The sequence below is a fragment of the Pagrus pagrus genome (assembly GCF_965226575.1).
Source record: "Pagrus pagrus genome assembly, chromosome: 6".
NCBI lineage: Eukaryota > Metazoa > Chordata > Actinopteri > Spariformes > Sparidae > Pagrus > Pagrus pagrus.
The window spans coordinates 27,498,054-27,517,118 of record NC_140190.1 but is presented as its reverse complement, the minus strand read 5'-3'; the positions used below and the strand labels follow the sequence as shown (position 1 = coordinate 27,517,118).

General features: G+C 39.5%; 1 protein-coding gene across 1 annotated transcript; it reads left to right on the top strand.

Annotated features, from left to right (window-relative positions):
* Positions 1-967: 967 nt before the first annotated feature.
* LOC311258024 (fibronectin type III domain-containing protein 7-like) lies at positions 968-10,793 on the top strand (the record flags this gene model as incomplete). Its single annotated transcript, XM_084354062.1, has 14 exons — positions 968-1,021; positions 1,220-1,235; positions 1,415-1,678; positions 2,213-2,473; positions 3,955-4,218; positions 5,988-6,251; positions 6,501-6,755; positions 6,849-7,106; positions 7,493-7,747; positions 7,968-8,222; positions 8,492-8,752; positions 9,094-9,123; positions 9,318-9,355; positions 9,990-10,793. 13 exons carry the CDS (start codon positions 968-970, stop codon positions 9,347-9,349), a joined length of 2,469 nt encoding a protein of 822 aa, XP_084210188.1. The 3' UTR covers positions 9,350-9,355; positions 9,990-10,793.
* Positions 10,794-19,065: the final 8,272 nt, after the last annotated feature.

The window sequence follows — 19,065 nt, the reverse complement described above, 5'->3', positions numbered from 1 at the left end:
CCTGATTGGTCCACATTGGTCTACCAACCTATTTAAAATGGTCCCTCTGAAGATAACCTGATGAAGGTCTTTGTACTGAAACGCTATTATTAAAATTCATTCTTGATTGTGAGTGAGGTGAACAGTGTGCGGTTTGGCCCTAACAGCAATTAGCCATTGAATTAAAATAAAAGACTCATTATGATAATCCAAAAAAAAAAAGATCTGATCATCATGAAGTACCAAGTAATATTTTAACATCATGATATCTTTACTTTTACTCTGGTTTTTTTTTTTTACCTGCTATCTATATACATTTCAATTCAAAGGGGCACTATGTATATTTTAGGGAAGACATTCAAACTCAGAATTTTAATATTTACAATATTGATGAGGTAATAATTAAAAACTCTTTTCCATAACTGAATAAATAAGCTGTTCTCAGAGGAGGATAAGGTCCCAGAACACTGTTTGAAGCTAGAAAGGTGGCAGGGTCCGCCAAATATATATACAAAGTAAAACGGTATGAAATGATTTTGTCCTTTAAGGGCACTTTGTTTATTCAATTAATTCAGTCTATAGTATTTCTCTTCTAATTAAAATTTCTCCCCCAAAACTACATAGTGCTCCTTAAATCTGTTTTTCATTTCCTGGCAGAAACACTGTATGCTCCTACAATTGAAAATCTATTCATACCTTTCACAGCTCAAAGTAAATACTAGAGAATCAAATTCCCCCCCAATATAGAATATCATGCATGCTACAATGGTGTTTCCTCTCATGCTACCCAACCTGCATCTGCCCCAAGGTGCATCTCTCTGCTTCCCTGTCACTGGACGTTTGTCTCCAGTGGGAGGGACCAGCTGGAGGTATTTCAACCAGCACGGTCACCAGTTATGCTAAAGAAAAAGTGAAAAAATCGAGAGTGAAGTGTTTTCACAAGTATAACAGTAGCTGTGTGAGAAACGCTGAGAGAAGTTTTTGAAGAATGGCGGCTTTGAAGTGGTTGGTGATTTCTGTCTTGATGGGAATATGCTCTCAGGTATAGTAGTCAAATAATATATGTATCTATTATAATTATAACAATATTTTGATTTCAGGCACGAACATTTTAAGAAACACGAATAGCACAATGCAATGGTAAACCAGCCTTTAAAGTAGATATCTAGATAGTAGTGACTAGGATTTGATATAATCACATAAACTATTGTTAATAATATTTTCTCATCTAAATTTTCAGGCTGCAGTCGCCACAGGTACTGTATGTTCTTGTTTATCATAAATTCACTGTAGATGTTTATATCATTGTCATACATGTGAATGAAGGGACATGAAACCTTGTTTTCTATTAGATATTAATATATAAAACAATCCATGTATCAGGCTGACAAACAAGTACTACAATGATCTCCACTTCTGTCATCTCTCCCATCAGGAGGTATCGAAGTAACCGTGTTTTCAGCAACATCCAAAGCCATGATACTCAGATGGACCAGGGTCTCCGGAGCCAGCTCATACAAAATCACAGTCGCCCCCGCAAGCTCACCAAACAACCACATTACTTACGTCACGTTTGGTCCAAACACAGTGTTGGGCTCCATCAACTCTCTGTCCCCGAACATCGTGTATAAATTCACAGTTGAAGCTCTGGACAATTCCCAAGTAGCACTGAGCACCGCAGTTTTGGATGCACCCACAGGTGAGACACACTTCTGTCCATACCTGTACTGTTTGAGCTCTTAATGACACAATATTCTAGTGATTCATTGCTGTTTAATATTTTTTTTTCAAAAACTAGCTGTGTTTTACTATATATTCTGTTGCTGTATGTGTTTTTTTGAAAATACCATTCAGAAATGTGTATAATACGGTTTTATGCTGCATATTCAGGCACATCAGTTCATTGTAGTTTGAAGAAATAAAAAGTAGATCCAAAATTTGGTACTGTAGTCCCCCTTAATTGTGATGAAAATATCTGAAGAGGATTTTTTCCCCCCTGTTTTTCTCAAGCTTTTCCAGGAAGGTGGAGACAAATTAAGATTTTGTTTCTCCTTACTTAATTGCTAAAATTTATTTTAGGTAAATAGGTGGATTCCACAGTCAACTAGCTGAGAAGGGGGAGCTCATCCTTTGCATCTAACAACCAAAATCTTTCCATTTCCTACATGAAATGTTAAAATAAGTGTCCTTTTCTTGGCCATCTCTGATCCTGAACTGATTGTGACTATTTTAGCCCCTGAGATGATGGATCCCATCCAGACAGTGAAGCCGAAGGACAGCACGACTTTCATTGTGGAGTTCAACTTGCAGACTGCGGCGACTAGCTACATTGTACGAGTCGAGAACGCCAATGGCTTCTTCAGAGAAGACACCGTGTCCTCCTCCCCCACTGAGATTAAGTCCCTCACACCATACACTGAGTACACACTCAGCGTCATGGCTGTGAACAGCGGGGGCCGCAGCCAGCCGTCTTCTCCTGTGATGGCAACGACAGGTACTGTTGTTTCTCACATTGTCTTTATTTGTGTGCAGAATGTTAGATTTCTCTCATACGCAGCTGGGAAACCAATCCTCATTATGAATTCAGTGGAAAAATAACACTCAAGGGCTGGTTTATGAGTCACACATTCACTGAGAAACACTGAGTACTCTTCTCATCAGTCCCCATGCCCTGCAGAAGTCACTCGATCTGCCTCATTGTCCCACAGCACAGAGACTACATACAGTGAATGCACACATCATCTTCAGTGAAGTCTGGTGTCAGTGTTGGTGCAAATCCAGGTTTGTCTTACCCCATAAATGCATCTGTACCCCTCAGGACCCGTCCTACATGGGTGGTAACACTACCAGACCATTCTATGTCAAACACAATGAGTTGACCTCATCTTGAGAACATAGCTGTCACCCTTCACCTTCACTCCCTTCCCAAGGGGGAGGAATATGATCCACATGAGCCTAAAAAAACATGGAACAAGAGGTTTCACCATTTTTTGTTTACAGTTTGCCATTATTCATCTCTTTTTTGGTTTACTTTACAAAAGTAGGCTACCTATATGGTGACCCTGAGGGTCAAAACACATTTCAGAAAGCAAAATGTTTTTGGATTTGACCCTCAGGGCCACCGTATACTTACAATTAAGTATAAAATTAATAATTTTGTTAATGTTTTCTAACATGTTCAAAATATTAAAAAACTCATTTTGGTCACAAGTTGGAAACAAAAAAAAAGTTCACTTCTTACTTTAAGTCACATATCTGAGGTAAAATGTTCACGTAGTCAGAAAACACAAGGAAACTGTGATCTTCATACAGTCGGTTTCTAAAGCACAGTTGGGAGACTCATGTTGTAACGAAAGATGTAGGTCAAATTTTAAATTACTGATGTATCTGCGACTAATGAAAATGGATAAGTAAATTCAAACTCAGACATATTTATTTTTTTCCATAACTGATAAACAAGCTGTTCTCATAGGAACATTAGGTCCCAGAACACTGTTTGAAGCTAGAAAGGTGGCAGTGTCTGCCAAATATAAACAAAGTAAAACAGTATGAAATGGTGTTGTCCTTTAAGCTCAGTTTGTATATTCATTTTATATCATCATGAAAACATAGAGTTTGTTCATTTAGTTCGTTTAGGCATAAAAACAAAAACTACAGAGTGCTCCTTTAAAGACATGTGGTTTGATTTACAGTGAAACTTGCTCTGATAGACTTGACTTGGACCAAAAGACTACTACTGAATGCACTGCCACTAACCACTAAAGTGACATTGTATCTGTGTTTGTTTGTATTTCACTGGGCCCAAGTCCAGACAGGCAGATAATCTTGGACGGAACTTGTGAGGACTAAAACCACAACCACAAATTCTTTATTTTATGGATTAACTGTGCTTCTTCTTGGCTTGTAAACAGTGTTAAAGTGCATTCTCCAGCCCTCAAAACATTCCAAACATGTAAAACTTATTCTCCTCCACAGTTTTGCCTCCTCCTCAGTTCTCCGCCACCTCCTCCCCCAGCAATGACAGCATCACTGTATCCTGGGATCCTGTTGCTTACGCTGTGCAGTACACCCTGTCTATATACAAACTGGGCTCAAACACCACCATGAAGCACAACACCACCAACGCCAATTTAACCATCACTGGCCTGGATGCTGGCTCGCTCTACAACATCAAGAGTTATGCCTGGGACCCCGAGGGCCGAAAGGGAGATCGCAGTTTGTGCATCAACCAGACGACACGTAAGGAAACACTGAGACACCTCTCTGTTTTTATTCTCTCTGAACTGCTGTGAACACTAAATCTCAGTTATTAGTACATGTACACTTTTATAATAATATGTATAAATCTCATACATGAAGAGATACAATAAAATAGGTAATTAAGCCTTAACATTTTTGCAAGAACTCTCACAGCTACATATCAGAGAACTGTTTATTGGGTTTTCACTTCCGAAATCTTAACCTTTCCTCGTCCATCTTCACTGCAACTCTTGATAAAGAAACTGGACCAGTAAGTTATTTCATGCTGCAATTTTCAAGGTTAAGAGTTTAATGTTCAAGGGAAACATGGATGTATCACAGATATATGTCTACATGTAGGTACCAACAGCCTACATGCAGTATATATTGAAACTTACATTTTCAAGACAAAATTATGAGTTTTATAAAGTAGCTCTATCCAGCAAGTAATGTTGGTGGTGTTTTGTTGCCTGCAACCTCACATCAGAGAGCTCTTGATGGCCACTGTACTGCCTTTTAGTAAAGAGTGTGGTGCTTTCCAGCAGCAGACCACAATTTAGCTGAAGTGAGAGCAGCTAGAGGTGGAAGACTGCAGTTTATGTGCAGGAACACTTTATCAGAAAATATTTATAATATATAATATCTGGAAAGTCCCAAACTATTATTTATAAGCCTAAATAGAAAAAAAGCTTAACCTTGACCTCCTGTCAGTAAATACTATGAGGCATCAAAGCCACCAACACAAAGTGAAATCATATATTTGATAAGGGAAAGGAAAAGTTGAACTGAAAATGACTGAAAGTGTTTAAACCTTTCACTTCAGTAACGTAGAAACTCTGTTAGAGATGTTCTGCATTTGAAGTCAGAGCCCGACCAATACTGGAATTTTGGGGGCAATGCCAATACAGATACTGGGAAGTTAAAGAGTTTCAATATTAATTGACTGGCTGATATTTATATACACACAGACTATATTAGATTAGATTAGATTAGATTCAACTTTATTGTCATTTTGCACAGCACAAGTACAGAGACAACGAAATGCAGTCGATACATATATACATAAGAAACATTTTTTTCAATGATCCCTCACATGTGGTTATTAACTACTTGTGTAAAAGATAAGTACGTATATATATATATATATATATATATATATATATATATATATTTTGTCCAAAATGGCATTGTGGCACTGAAATAGTAAACTTCACTGGGAATGTAATACTCCTAACCTACCCTAAGCATCTTGCGTTCAACGAATAACTCTGGTGACTCCTACTGTAGAGGTAGTATCAAAGTAGACACATCAGACCATTAAGTATGAATTGGATGATAGCCAAGGCTGTCTGAATTTTTCTACAAAGACATGCACCATCAGAGCAAAGATGCTATGATTACAAACACATTCAACACATAGGGACTTGATGTTAAAATAAATATTAGCAGTAAAACACACCTTTAAAACATATAAACAGTACTTCAATGTTGCTACATTTAATGTTTTATGAGAGGTAGAAATACATAATTTTTTATCAACTTATTGTCTATAACATCTCTTAAAAAATAACAAAACTATAACCATCTGATAAATACAGTGTTCTTGAAAGCACATTATTCTGCAGAAATGCAGAAGAGAAGAAAAGTTCTAAAGATGTTTTATAAGAAACAAACATCAATATGCTATTTAAATAGTCCTAATGGGTGTGTATCTGTTTTAATGTACACTTCGATGTATCTTTATGTGTTTTTTTCTTGGTGTTTAACAGGACCTCCAACACCATCTTCTGTCAGTGTCTCTATGGTGATGAATAACAATGTGGCCGGACTCTCTGTGTCCTGGGAACTCGATCAGGCGGTCTATGGATCTGTCTATTACCATGTGATGAGTGACCAAAACCTCACATGTAACTCTACATCCAGCTCCTGCACCCTGTCACCGGTCGGCTGTGGAGAGGTTCACATGGTCCAGGTCACAGCATCCAACGAGGCTGGGCCCAGTTACCCATCGAGCCCCGTGGTGTTTGTTACCTGTGAGTAGTAGAGATTTGATTTGATTTGAGATTTTATAGTCCTGAAATCACAGTTATTCAGGAATTACTCATAAATGATTCATTAACTATGAAGTCGTTTCTGATTCATCACATCTTTGTGTACCTTATCGTAGTGTTGTAAACATGAAGTATTATCACATCCAAGAGAGAAGTACTACACACTGCAGCATCACATCAGTGGTATCACCAGTAAATGAGTGTGACTAATCTCCCTCCATGTCCTGTAAGACCCCTGCCCGCCACAGTCTTTGGCTCTCGTGGAGTCTCCAGAAGGAAACTGCACGCTGACGTGGGACACAGTGCCTCATGCTGACAGCTACTCAGCCTTCATCAAGAGAGGTGACGGCAGCGAGGAGATGTGCAACACCACCAGCAACAATTGCACCCACCACTGCGAGTGTGGCTACACATACCTGATGTATGTTTATGCCTTCAACCAGGCTGGCAGCAGTCCTCAAGGACAGGTTCTCAACCATACCACCTGTGAGTAGCAGCTCAGGTGACATGTTATAAGTCTTGATGAGTCTCATTTCTGATCATTATAATGTTTACCTGTGTTTCACCTGTGTGTTTCAGTGCCCTGCTGTCCAGAGGGTGTGTCCGTCTCCTTGGTGAGCACTGACACTCTGGAGATCCAGTGGATGGCCTCTCGGGGGACGGAGCTGTACGAGACTCGGGCTGCGGATGGTGCACAGGTCATCCTGTGTAACGACACGGCACCGGTGTGCGCCCTCTCTGACCTCAACTGTGACAGTCCCTACAGCGTGGTGGTGATACCCTGCAATGATATCAGTGGATGCAACCGTGCCTGCAGAGCTCACACCAAAGACACAGGTAATAATCTTACTCCTTTTCATATACACAGTAGGTATTTTGTTCATTTTTAACTGATGAGATGGTCCTTACCCTAACCATGTAAAGTGGCTTGGTCTTCAGTAGCACAGACGCTGCTGAATAATCATGGAAATATTACAGGATTATTTTAGGAATAGTACAGACAGAAGAAGTATGTCTCTATGATCCTCTTGATCAATTAATTAATCAATCAATCAATCAGCCAATCTAACTTTCTTGGTATAGCACTTTTTATACAACTAACGTAACATCAACCTGTTCTGTATTTGTTTGGTCACTTCTTGAAACCTATTTTTAAACAAACACATTCTCATAACTCTTATTTTATTTGATTGGTCTAAATATTTTATATTGTTCTCCACCAGCTCCCTGCATGCCGACGAATCTGATGCTGAATCCGAAGAACTCCTCCTGCGTCAGTGTCAGCTGGACAGCAAACAACAGGGCTGCAACTTACACTGTGAGTGCGACAGGAGATGGCGGTGAACACAACTGCACCACCAGTGGAAACACCTGTGACATCACTGACCTTCCCTGTGGCTCCACCTACGAGGTCAGTGTCACAGCAACGAGTGCCGCAGGCCAGAGTTTACCCAGCTTCAGTGACTCTCTGGAAACAGGTGAGCAGTCGAAGGTTTGGATAGATCCATTCAATTAGAAATGTACAGACGACGATGACGAGTTAAAGGAAACAACAATTTAAATGTTCTTTGACAGAAGTCTGTGTAACTATAACACCATTCCTCTAAAAGATGTGTAACACTAAGGTCCAAAATCTCTAACAAGCAGTGGTAGAGGTATTCAGACATGAAAAACTGTACTGTATACCCTCTTTTCCAGAGCCCTGCTGCCCGGTGAGTCTAACAGTGGACCAGGTGACTCAGGCGATGACCAACGTCTCATGGTCTCACGCCAAAGGAGCCCATTCGTTCATCACTTCTCTGACATCATCACGTGGTCACGCCCGTTGCCACACCAAGGACTCCCACTGCCTCATGGGATGCATCACCTGTGGGACCAACTACACCGTCACCATGGAGGCGTTCAGCCACAGCGGGCGAAGGTCCAACTGCACCTATCAGGGCTTCTCGTCTAGTGAGTGAAGATGTTTTGTACCAGTGAGAACGAAAGATAGACCTAGAACTTAAACTAATGACTCCTCAATTCTAGTCATTTTGTCCACAGACACAAGGTGCTTTTCACATGAAATTCTTCCTTTAAGAGCTGCACTGGTTTAAATAGAGTCAGGTTAATGTTGCAGGGTGTAAATGCAGCTTCAGAGACCATTTAAAACACACACACACTAATATTATTATTCTAATATTATGCTAATTTACATTTATGTAAATCTTTCTCTCTCGTAGGTGCATGTTGTCCATCAGGTGTCCGGCTCTACAGGTTGCACAGTAACTCTTTGAGGGTGTACTGGCGCGGAGCTGGCAGCAGCCACAGCTACATCACAGAGATGGTGGCCAGCAGCAACAACTACACCTGCACTGCATCTCCCGGGGAGAACAGCTGTGACGTCAGCAACGTCCAGTGTGGAGACGTCTATAATGTAATGGTGGCTCCACTCACACCAGAGGGCAGCAAAATCCTGTTCTGCCCGCAGAGACTGTACTCAGGTATGACAGTGGGCTCTCACACTGATGTCTGGTGATGGATAATGTTCACATTTGTTTTGTTGTTGAAGCAAAGTTTTTTTTACACCTTTGTTTAGTTTTCATGATATTTAAAAGTTAATTTTCAGTGTTAACAAAGACTATAGCTTCACAACTATTTCAGTCATTTTCTAAACTTGTGTAAAGGATTTTCTTTTAACTTCATTTGAACAAAACAAGCAAACAGAGGAGTAAAGACCATTTTAGCATAAAAGTACAATTCAGCTGAAACATTACAACATTATTGTGGTGCAGAACATTAAAAGTTAACTGAACTTGACCTTCTTTTGTTTCTTCTCTCACAGTCACTTGTGCAGGAAACGAAGTTGGCACAGGTGAGCACGCTTCCATTCTGAGCTTTTAATCTGCATAAATATTTAAAAGCTTACTTGACCTCAAAATCACACAAACCACTGTTTTCTCACACTTATTGTATGAAATCTATCGGTAAACTGTTTTTGAAAAACCAAACCAAACTTTTTAAATACATAATCTTTTGCTAATATCACTTCAACCTGCTTTTCTCCAGTCATTTTCAGAGGGAAGAGAAGCGTGGACTAGCATATGGTAAGTCAATATTCAGTAATTGTAAAGTGATGTATTGCATCCTTGTGCTCATGTTTATATTTACTTTTTGTTAATATATTTGTTCATTTCATCTTGAAAAACAGACAAAAGTTAAGATAAAATAAGAAAACAACATCACAGGCAAGACATAATATATTTAAATAGAAATTAAGTTTAAATAGGTTCCTTTCTTCAGACATATTGATTCCATCTGTTACACAAGTTCAGGCACATACTTTATATTTGTTTTGGTAATGAAACAGTTTCTACCATCTGATTCCTTGGTTTTAAAGGGTAACTCCACCATTTTGACATATTAGAGTGTATTTACAGGTCTTGAGGAGTCGTGCGGTACTACTGTATAGATATAAAAGAAAACTGTCCATAATGAGCCCATCAGTGCCACTTAGTGATATCACTTGAGGCAATTTATCGATTATATGCAGCTTCCTCACCAAGACCTGTAAACACACTTTGATGTGTAGAATTGATTGGGGTTACATATTGATGTCTCCCTCTGTTGGCCACAATGAGACACTACTTTTATTTAAGACAGAATGTTTCACATATAATTTCTCTCACTGACTCCTGACAACTCAATATGACTGAAGCTTTGATATTTTTGCCTTTGCAGCCTCCTCTCCACAGATACGACAAACACTTCCATCTTCTTCATCTTCCCCTTCCTCCTGCCCTACTGGAATGAAGCCACGCTCAAAGCTAAATAGAAGAGCAACTATACACCAGAAATAAACATGCCATTATACATAGCTAACAATATGATGAGTAATGAGAAATTAATGAAAAATGATATGTTGTACAGTGTTGTTAACCTGCCTCTAAATGAAGTTTGTGTGTCATGGTCGAGCAAACTATAACTGTGCCCTCAACAATCAGATCAAGCACTTAAATATGACGAGAACATGGCAAGTGAACAACAAGTGTACATTTTGTGTGTGGTATGGATTCAGTAAATATTATGAAGTGATAATAATGATAATGATGAAACATTTGATCTACGAACAACCAAAACTAAACTGAAATGCTGTCCTGAGACAGTTGTGACAGTCTAATTTGGATAATTGCAAATTGTATTTTCTCCCTGAGGTGTTACGTTGAAAAACTCCAAATAAAGTATCTGATTGACAAAAAAATCAATTAGTAAAACAGTAACTGTGCCCCAACAGATAATTTAAACAATCAATGGAACTTGTTGCCCCCTTTCATTATGAGAATTATTAATAGGAGAGTTGACCAAATTAAAATATTATTTGTAGCTCTGACCCCAAGTATGAAGCCTCCTGATGGTGAGTGACAGTCGCTGATCTCTGTGTGTCACATCATGAGTCAGCCTGTAGCCCACAGTGTCTGCAGTGTGCTGCTGCTCGTTCACAGGATGTTTGGAATATGTGTCAATATGTGCATATTTCAGTTAATAAAAAATTCCCAGCATCATTTTTGTGTTTTGTGGTTTGTTTTGCATGTAGACACAAAATAAAAACACGTAAACCAAGAGTTAAGTTTAGTCATAATTCAGTCTGACTGACACTTCAATTAAGCCAATCAACCAATAACCAACACTAGCTCTGGATATAACTAATCCCTTAAGAGATGGATATACAGTAGATGGATCAATTTTAGGTCATAAACAGATGGGATGGGATGAGAAGAGTTGAGAACTCGATAAAGATATTAAACATGTCAGTTTCCCTGATATTAAATCCCAGTGCATATCAAAGGGCACTGTGCAGTGGTTAGCAATGTCGCCTCAACAGGGGTAGAGGTAATTAATGACATCTGCTCAAATTACTGCAATTGAATCACTTTTTGGGGGGCACTTGTGCTTTTATAAATATTTTTCTGTTTTTACATACTTAAGTGCTGAGTACAATTTGAATTGAAATCCAAACCTTTGATCTGTGTTTTTGTAGCCAATCAGGCTATGCTATCACAGATGGAAACCCTGACATACAGACAAAAACCACATACTGCGCAGCTGGCCCAGGTTTGGAGAGGTGACCATGACCACTGAGCAGAACAGCGCTGAAGTTCAGAACATAAACCCCTTTGACCGAACCCCTGATATTGATAACGCATTAATCATCGACGGTTAAAAAGTAACTAATGCTCTGAGTAGCGTTTGAGAAGAATACTTTGAACTTTTACTTAAGTATTATTGTAATACTAGTTTTTTTGTACTTGAGTAATATTTCAGCAATGTAACTGTTTGGGTTTCCTGCAGGTCCAGAGATCAAAAGAGATGCAGGTAAGGTTAACTGATTGTTAACTTAAGTGTGAATGTTTGGGCTCCGACTCCTGTAACCATCTGAAGGTTAAACTGTTAGAGTCAATGAAACAAATGAAAGGTGTGGGATTACTCTCATCTGGTGACAACAACCAGTATACAGATGGTCATCAACATGCTGGTTGACCTTTACATTGTGCCTCCAAATGAATTTACCCCATAGTGAGTATACACACATTAATTTTCAGACCTTACAACGACAGTTAAGCTGTTTTAAATGTTTAGTTTTTAGAGACAAGAGAAAAGAAATATCAATAAAATGACTTTTATTTAATCTTCATAAAATAAATAAAAACCTCTGGAAACCTGGTGTGTTTGATTTTACAACGCTATGAACTGTGGGTAATTCCCTCAGGCAAAGTCAGCAGAAATACACACTTATTTGTCTCGCAAAATGTCTGCAAAGACTAATATATCTCTGGTGTTTGTATTGCTGACATCAGGTTATATGTTCGGCCCTATTCTTTGCTGCAGAGCCAAACTGTGGATCTGTTTCAAAGATTCACAATATTTTGATCAACACGTGGATCTTCAAAAGCACCTGAGAAAATCAGTGGGCTCAGTAAATACTGATCGGTGATCAGACTGTTGCTTCCTGGTATCACCAGATCACATGATGGAATGTAATTAAGCACATTTACTCAAGTGCCACACTAAAGTACAATTTTGAGTACCTGTTCTTTACTTGACTATTTCAATGTTTTCACCTGAACAATAAACTGGCACTCCTTTCTATGACTATGATATCAGCCATTTTCTATGGAGTAGTGTGCTGGAGCAGCAGCATCTCGGCAGCAGATAGGAGGAGACTTGATAAACTTATCAAGAAAACTTATCCATCCTGGGATGCCCTCTTGACCCAGTGCAGGTGGTGGGAGAGAGCAGGATGATGGATAAGCTGTCATCCCTGCTGGTGAAGAGTCCCACCCCCTGCAGGTCACTATCACGCACTGGGCAGCTCCTTCAGTGATAGACTGATCCACCCCAAGTGTGTGAAGGAAAGGTATGGCCAGTCCTTCCTTCCTGCTGCTGTTAGACTGTACAACCAGCACTGCTCCCAGTAGACCTCACTGTGCACTATGCCATAAAAACTCTACACATAACCCATTTCTCTTTTTTTGCACTAACTGGACAATTTTCATAAACATATTTATTATTTATTAGCAACAATACACTGCCACACTGTTTACAATTACACTGTTCATATTGTACAATATTATGTATATACAATGTATATGAGGCTATTTCTATTTCTTACCTTTTTATTATATTGTTTATTTTTTAACTATTATTATTGTTTATTGTAATACTCCTGTCCTTTGGCTGCTGTGACACAGAAATTTCCCCCGTTTGCGGAACAAATAAAAGAATTCTGATTCTGATTTAGTGCCAGAAAATTACTTTTATATCAGATCAGATACTTTAAAGCTATGGTCGACGATCTGAGAAAGATTTAAAGTGCGTGTAAAGCAGCAAAAAATTTGTGTTATGAGTTTGTCACACCATAGTAACATGTATCATTGACCACTGAGCCAAATTTGAAAGATTAAAAAAATCGCTAAGTATATAAAATTAGGTCTCAAAATCATGGAAAAACAAGCACTTCTCTCTGCTGTGAAACGCTGGGGGCGTGTCAGTTAGAGGCGCTGGAACCACGCCCACGCACGGGAGGGGAGCCCTCTGTGTACTGCACAAGGACGTAGCCTACAGCAACAATGGAAGCTAGTGCTAGCAGCATCGTCTGAAGGACCCAGCACTACCTGTTTGAGCCATCAGAGCCAGAAACTGAGTCCGACACTGATAGTGCTCAGCCTCGTTCCTCACAGTCTCCATCAGAATGGTAATTTATTTCCCAGTAATTTAAACCCCAGTCTACATATAATTCCTCGTCATAGCTATATTGGTGCACATAAAATATTACCTGGCGATTATCATTGTGCTGTCAGATGGACTCGCTCAGGGAATGAGGCCAAATCATGTCATGATTAAATGCAATAACATTTGCTAACATTACATGGGCATGACAGGATGCACGATGTAAAATCACTTTCAGGATTTGCACCTTCAGCAAAATGCATTTAATTAAACAAATACAATATTTATAACATAAGCACACACTTACACTGGCGGGCACGTAATGCCGGTGGCGGAGATGAGAGCACCTGCTGTCGGCGGGACAGAGAGGATCGGTGGCGGGCACATAATGCCGGTGGCCGTGATGGTGGCAGCCGCTGTCGGCGGGACGGAGGGGATCAGTGGCAGGCACATAATGCCGGTGACTGTTATGGTGGCAACCGCTGTCGGCGGGACGGAAAGGGTCGGTGGCAGCACATAATGCCGGTGACCGTGATGGTGGCAGCCGCTGTTGGCGGGACGGAGAGGATCGGTGGCGGGCACATAATGCCGGTGGCCGTGATGGTGGCAGCCGCTGTTGGCGGGACGTGAGGATGCAAGCCGGGGACAGAGAGGGTCAGTTCGGCCCCACTGACCACTGCTGTAACTATCAGGGGTAATGTGGACACTGCAGAGACGGGTGTTGGTGGTGATTTTGAACTCTCCACAGTAGCTCCTCTTGACAACATCGATCCACCGTTTCCTTAGCTGTCTCGGTAGGAGACTTAAATAAGCTAACTGAGCCGTTACCCTGGCCTGCACACTGTGGCATCCAGGAAAGATGCATGAGCTACGTGGAGGAGACATGGCTGGTTAGCTGACTGGTTAACTGGTTAGCTAGCTGCAAACTATCGTAAGCGATGCTATCCAAGACTCGAGAGCTAGCGGGAAAGCCACCGAAGCTAATGCGCTGAACGTATTTGTACCGCTTCCGCAGCAGGGCGGGGTTTATGCTAATCATAGCCGCGTTACGTAACTTTAGAACTTGCAACCAAAGAGGACTGATTTGCAAGCAAAGGCTTTTAACTTGAAAGCGAAGAGGACTGATTTATAAGCAAAATGGTCGTATGTTTTTACTTACAAACATTAGTTTTGATTGAAGTTGAAGAAATATGCTCTCATATTTTTTTTTCAATTGCAACCTGTTCTGTTTCGATCTAAAAAAAACCCGTTTTGATTGCCACTTACTCTCTGTTGCTCTCAAATCTTTTTTTTTGTTTCAAATCTATTCTATTTGATTGAATAATAAAGGAACAAAATTCTCTCCATATAGAGCGCATAAATTAACGCACGAGCGATTTCTGTTTTTTTATTGGTTCATTCACTGTCGTTCACGTGAAGTGTGCGTGTTGTTGGCATCTCTGACTACATTAGCCTACTAAAACTAATTTTCAACAAATTCTGCTGTAGTGGTATTTTTCTTCCCAAGTTCCACGTTGCTTAATACACCTGGGGTTATTTTCAAATGTTGTGATATTGTGAAGTGATATAAACTTTAACCACTTCTATTCAAACTTAATATGCAATTCATTCATCATCCTCAAAGGCTGTGTGGCCTTTCTCTCAGTAGAAATACCAGTTTGGCTTAAATTCTATCTCACAGCTCTTTGCAGAAAGATCCTAGCAACTTAAGAGCTCAGGGTCCCATTACAATTAAAATAACATTTCCATGTTGTTTACCAGTTTCTCCAGGCATAGTGTTGAGTTATATACAAACATGACCTACTATATGTGTCAAAAACATACATTTTGGAGGCCATGTTCAAATTAAAATCCATGCTTTTCTTTCCTATAAAATGGTCAGATTTGCTCAGCAGCACATCATGTTGTTGGGGGCATAAATACAACTTCAATCCAATAAAAACAGGGACTTTAAAGCAAACGAATGGCTTCCCTCATCATACATGTCAATTGAAGTCCTCCGGTCTTAACACACTATTTACTACAAGAACACGTCAAACACCAGAACATATAGTAGATTTGCCTCTCCCCCCATACCATAAGAGGATCATGGTATTGTCAGGGGGGCGTTTGTTCAAAAAAGGTTGAGAACCACTGGTCTAACTCGACTGCATTTACAGCTATGTTTGTTTATTAATGTGCACTTGCCCTGGTAAATAAACCAAGAAATAAATGAGTAAATAAAAGTCATAATTTATAATCTTATGATAGATAATGAAATTATTATTATTATGATTATTGTTATTATTATTAAGTAAATCATATATAATCAGCAGTTGACGACAGTTGCCGAACACTGCATCTCACTTGACAAAATGTGGGATTATTATGACAAAACATTTCCATCTACAATGGGAAGCTTCTTTTCTTTTTCTGAAATGTAATTTTACCTTGAAATAAGTCCCAGACGATGTCTGAGACTATACAAAAAATAATGCACAGAACAAAACGCTAAAAACCCTGTGACTGTCTTGAGGGTGATAACTTCTGTGAAACTAAAGTTCACTGAGTACATCTTTTTTTCCTCTTACACCCAGTGAGGACTGTTTACTGCTCATATTACTGTAATGTGACAATCACTCAACTCAGCTGTTTTTTCCTTCCAGTGGAATCCCCAAACAATATTAACGACTACCCCCACAGTCTATCTGCAATGCCCAAGTGTTAATGGTAATACCATTATGGTGTCTTAAAGTATTGGTTTCACTCAATTCAAATTGGTTTCGTACTGAGCTAATGGGAAAAAGAAATCAGACTATCCACAGAAAGTTCAATAAAACCAGAAGGTATAATGAAACTGGTTTTAGAAGTGTGTGTATATATATATATAATATATATATATATGTAGGAGATACACTGTATTAAAGGCAAGGTATTAATCACTGAAGATTAATAAAACACTCGTTAATGGGGCACCACCTCCGATGTTTTGTCTATTTGAATAATCCGGAGGTAATTAATCAAATCCGACTAAACAAGGTTAACTTGTATCAATTTAAATCAATTTAGTTAGTCTCATAGCTGAATTAGTGACTTCTTTATACAGTTTCCTCGGTTCTCCACATCAAAGCAAGTAAGCACAGACAACGACGTACGGTTAAATATGTTTATTTACTAAATAAATCAAGGTGAATAAATGAAATGATGATTCAGACAACAATAAAACAAACAGAAATGTGAAGACTATATGGTTAAAGTGACAGGATTATTTAAGGTGGATGTAAGCGATGGTAAAGTCGTGAGTCTGGGCAGCATTCAAATGTACGAGAGTAATTTTGATACTAACGAGACCCTAACCGGACTTGTCTTGTGAAAAGATTATTATGAATTAGGAATTAAAAGAACACCAACTCATGAACGTTTAGTGAAACGTGTGCAAGATGCTTAGCCTACTTCGTCTGAAGAGTGGAGAAGCCTTTCGCTTCGATCTTTCTGCCGGATTTCGTCTGATGGATTGCTGGCTCGCGGTAGCTGCGGGTCCCGACGAAGGAGGGAAGATGCGGTCGGTCGACCTCACAGCAGGCGGCTCTCTCTCGTCCAGGTGTCGGAGAGAGATCAGCTGGTCCAGCGCTCAGCAGAGGATGGTCCGGTTCGCTGCCCAGCGGGATGGTACCGCTCGTGAGCGTAGAGGGCAGCGTAACTTCAGCTTGGCACAAAGTCGTTGCAAACCGTGGTCCTAGTTTGTGGAAACAGGCAGTGACACTGCACGTTTTGCTTGGCGTTTTTAGTCTTAAAAAAGACTGTTGTTTATCTTCACACTCTGAGTGGTGACTTTTAACTCTAATTCAACTGATATTTAACTTTCCTGACGAGGATAACGAAAGGATAACGCTGGCCTGGCGCTTCCTCAGTTGTTTCTCAATACAAGAATAATTAAACTGAATTCTGTTCCACTGAATAAAATAGTGATACTTAACAAAAATAGTAAGGACGGAACTTACTTCTATTAACATCTAACAAAAATAAAAGCTCTTAAAGATTATCGCACGTGGTCGATTGTACGGAGATTTTTATACCTAGGAGCTTGTTACAAAAAGAAGCAAAGTAAAGTGTTGAAAAATTAAGCAAAGAAGAGAGAGAAGAAAGAGAAAAGAAAGCGAGGGAGCTCTGTCCCTTGGTTTTAATAGTTCTGGATTGCAGGCGGAGCAAAGGGGGCGTACTGACCACACTTCCAGTGTGGATGTTTTAATTCCACACCTTTAAACTTAATTAATTCCAACTATCAAGTTAACGCTTCGAAATCGCGCTTAGCCTTTCTCAGAACTTTACCATGGCAAAAGTAGATGGACTTTTGTGAAACAATAAGACAGTATGATCTGATTAAAATCATTGAACACTTAAATGAAATCAACACTGGATCAGAACATAAGAATACACTTGAAGATAACGTAGGACTGATGAAACTGGTCGCTTATACATGTTCCTTCTAGTGTTAGCTTAAGGCTTGTGAAGAAAAACATTTTACAGACTTTTAAATTGTAGTTTATAAACACGTTAGAAAAAAGGATCTCCGACAGTCTAATCCAGTTAACCATAACTTACCACTAGATGGCACTGTGACTCCACCAAACACCAGACACCAGTGAGCATTAAGCGGGATCTCAGTCCATGTTCATCACAGAAACTTAGGAATTGGTTCAGTTTGATGAGCTTATTTTACTGGATTTCAAATTGTAAGAATTAAACAGGTGAGACTCTGATTTAATGGTTAATTAGAAATGCTTCTGAAGTCTAGAGGAAACTCTGACCATTTGTTTGGAATGTACCAAAGATAACACTGAAACAGATGTGTCGTTAATCTCTTCAAAGAGAGGAGGTAGAGAAAGGGGGGGTTTTCCACCGTCCTTTTCTCTAGTGTGTGTATTGGAAAGTAGGGAGAAGAAGGGTGAGTTTGAGGGACAGATAGCAAGATCGGTCCATCAGACGTGTTACCTAATTACAATTATAAAGACATTATATCACACAACTTTATCACAAACAATCCCGGTTCCTTTGGTTGAGGTTTTAAAGGAGAAGTAGCTTCATATGTTTCCTTTGTTTGACCTGTGTGAAAGGAATGTTCCTGTTTGTTAGGTCAAAAACAGTTCGTACAGGGGGTTACCATCGTAAATTAATTCAAACTGATTCCCTCTGGTGGTTTTATAATGAGAGAGTGTTGTTCTCCCTCCTAAGAGATAACACGGGGAGACATCCCGGCGTCTCCATCCTGATAACGTCCTCACACAGATGGAAAGTGTTAATAATGAAAAATAAAACAGGGCCTCAGCAGGTCAAAGGTCCACATGAGAGCGTTAGGCATGTTTCCCTACATATATATATATATACACCGATCAGCCAAGCAGCTCTGACCTCTGATCAAGCATAGTGTTATGCTATAGATATATATAGACTGATGAGTGTTTATTCTGTAAAATTGTCTTCCTGCTTGAGCTTTACTGTCAAAACACTTTGAAAACTCTCTTTTAAAGGTGCTTTATAAATAAGGTTTATTATTATTATCATTATTATTATTAGAGTACGCCATTGAACATGATAAACTTAACTTTGCATT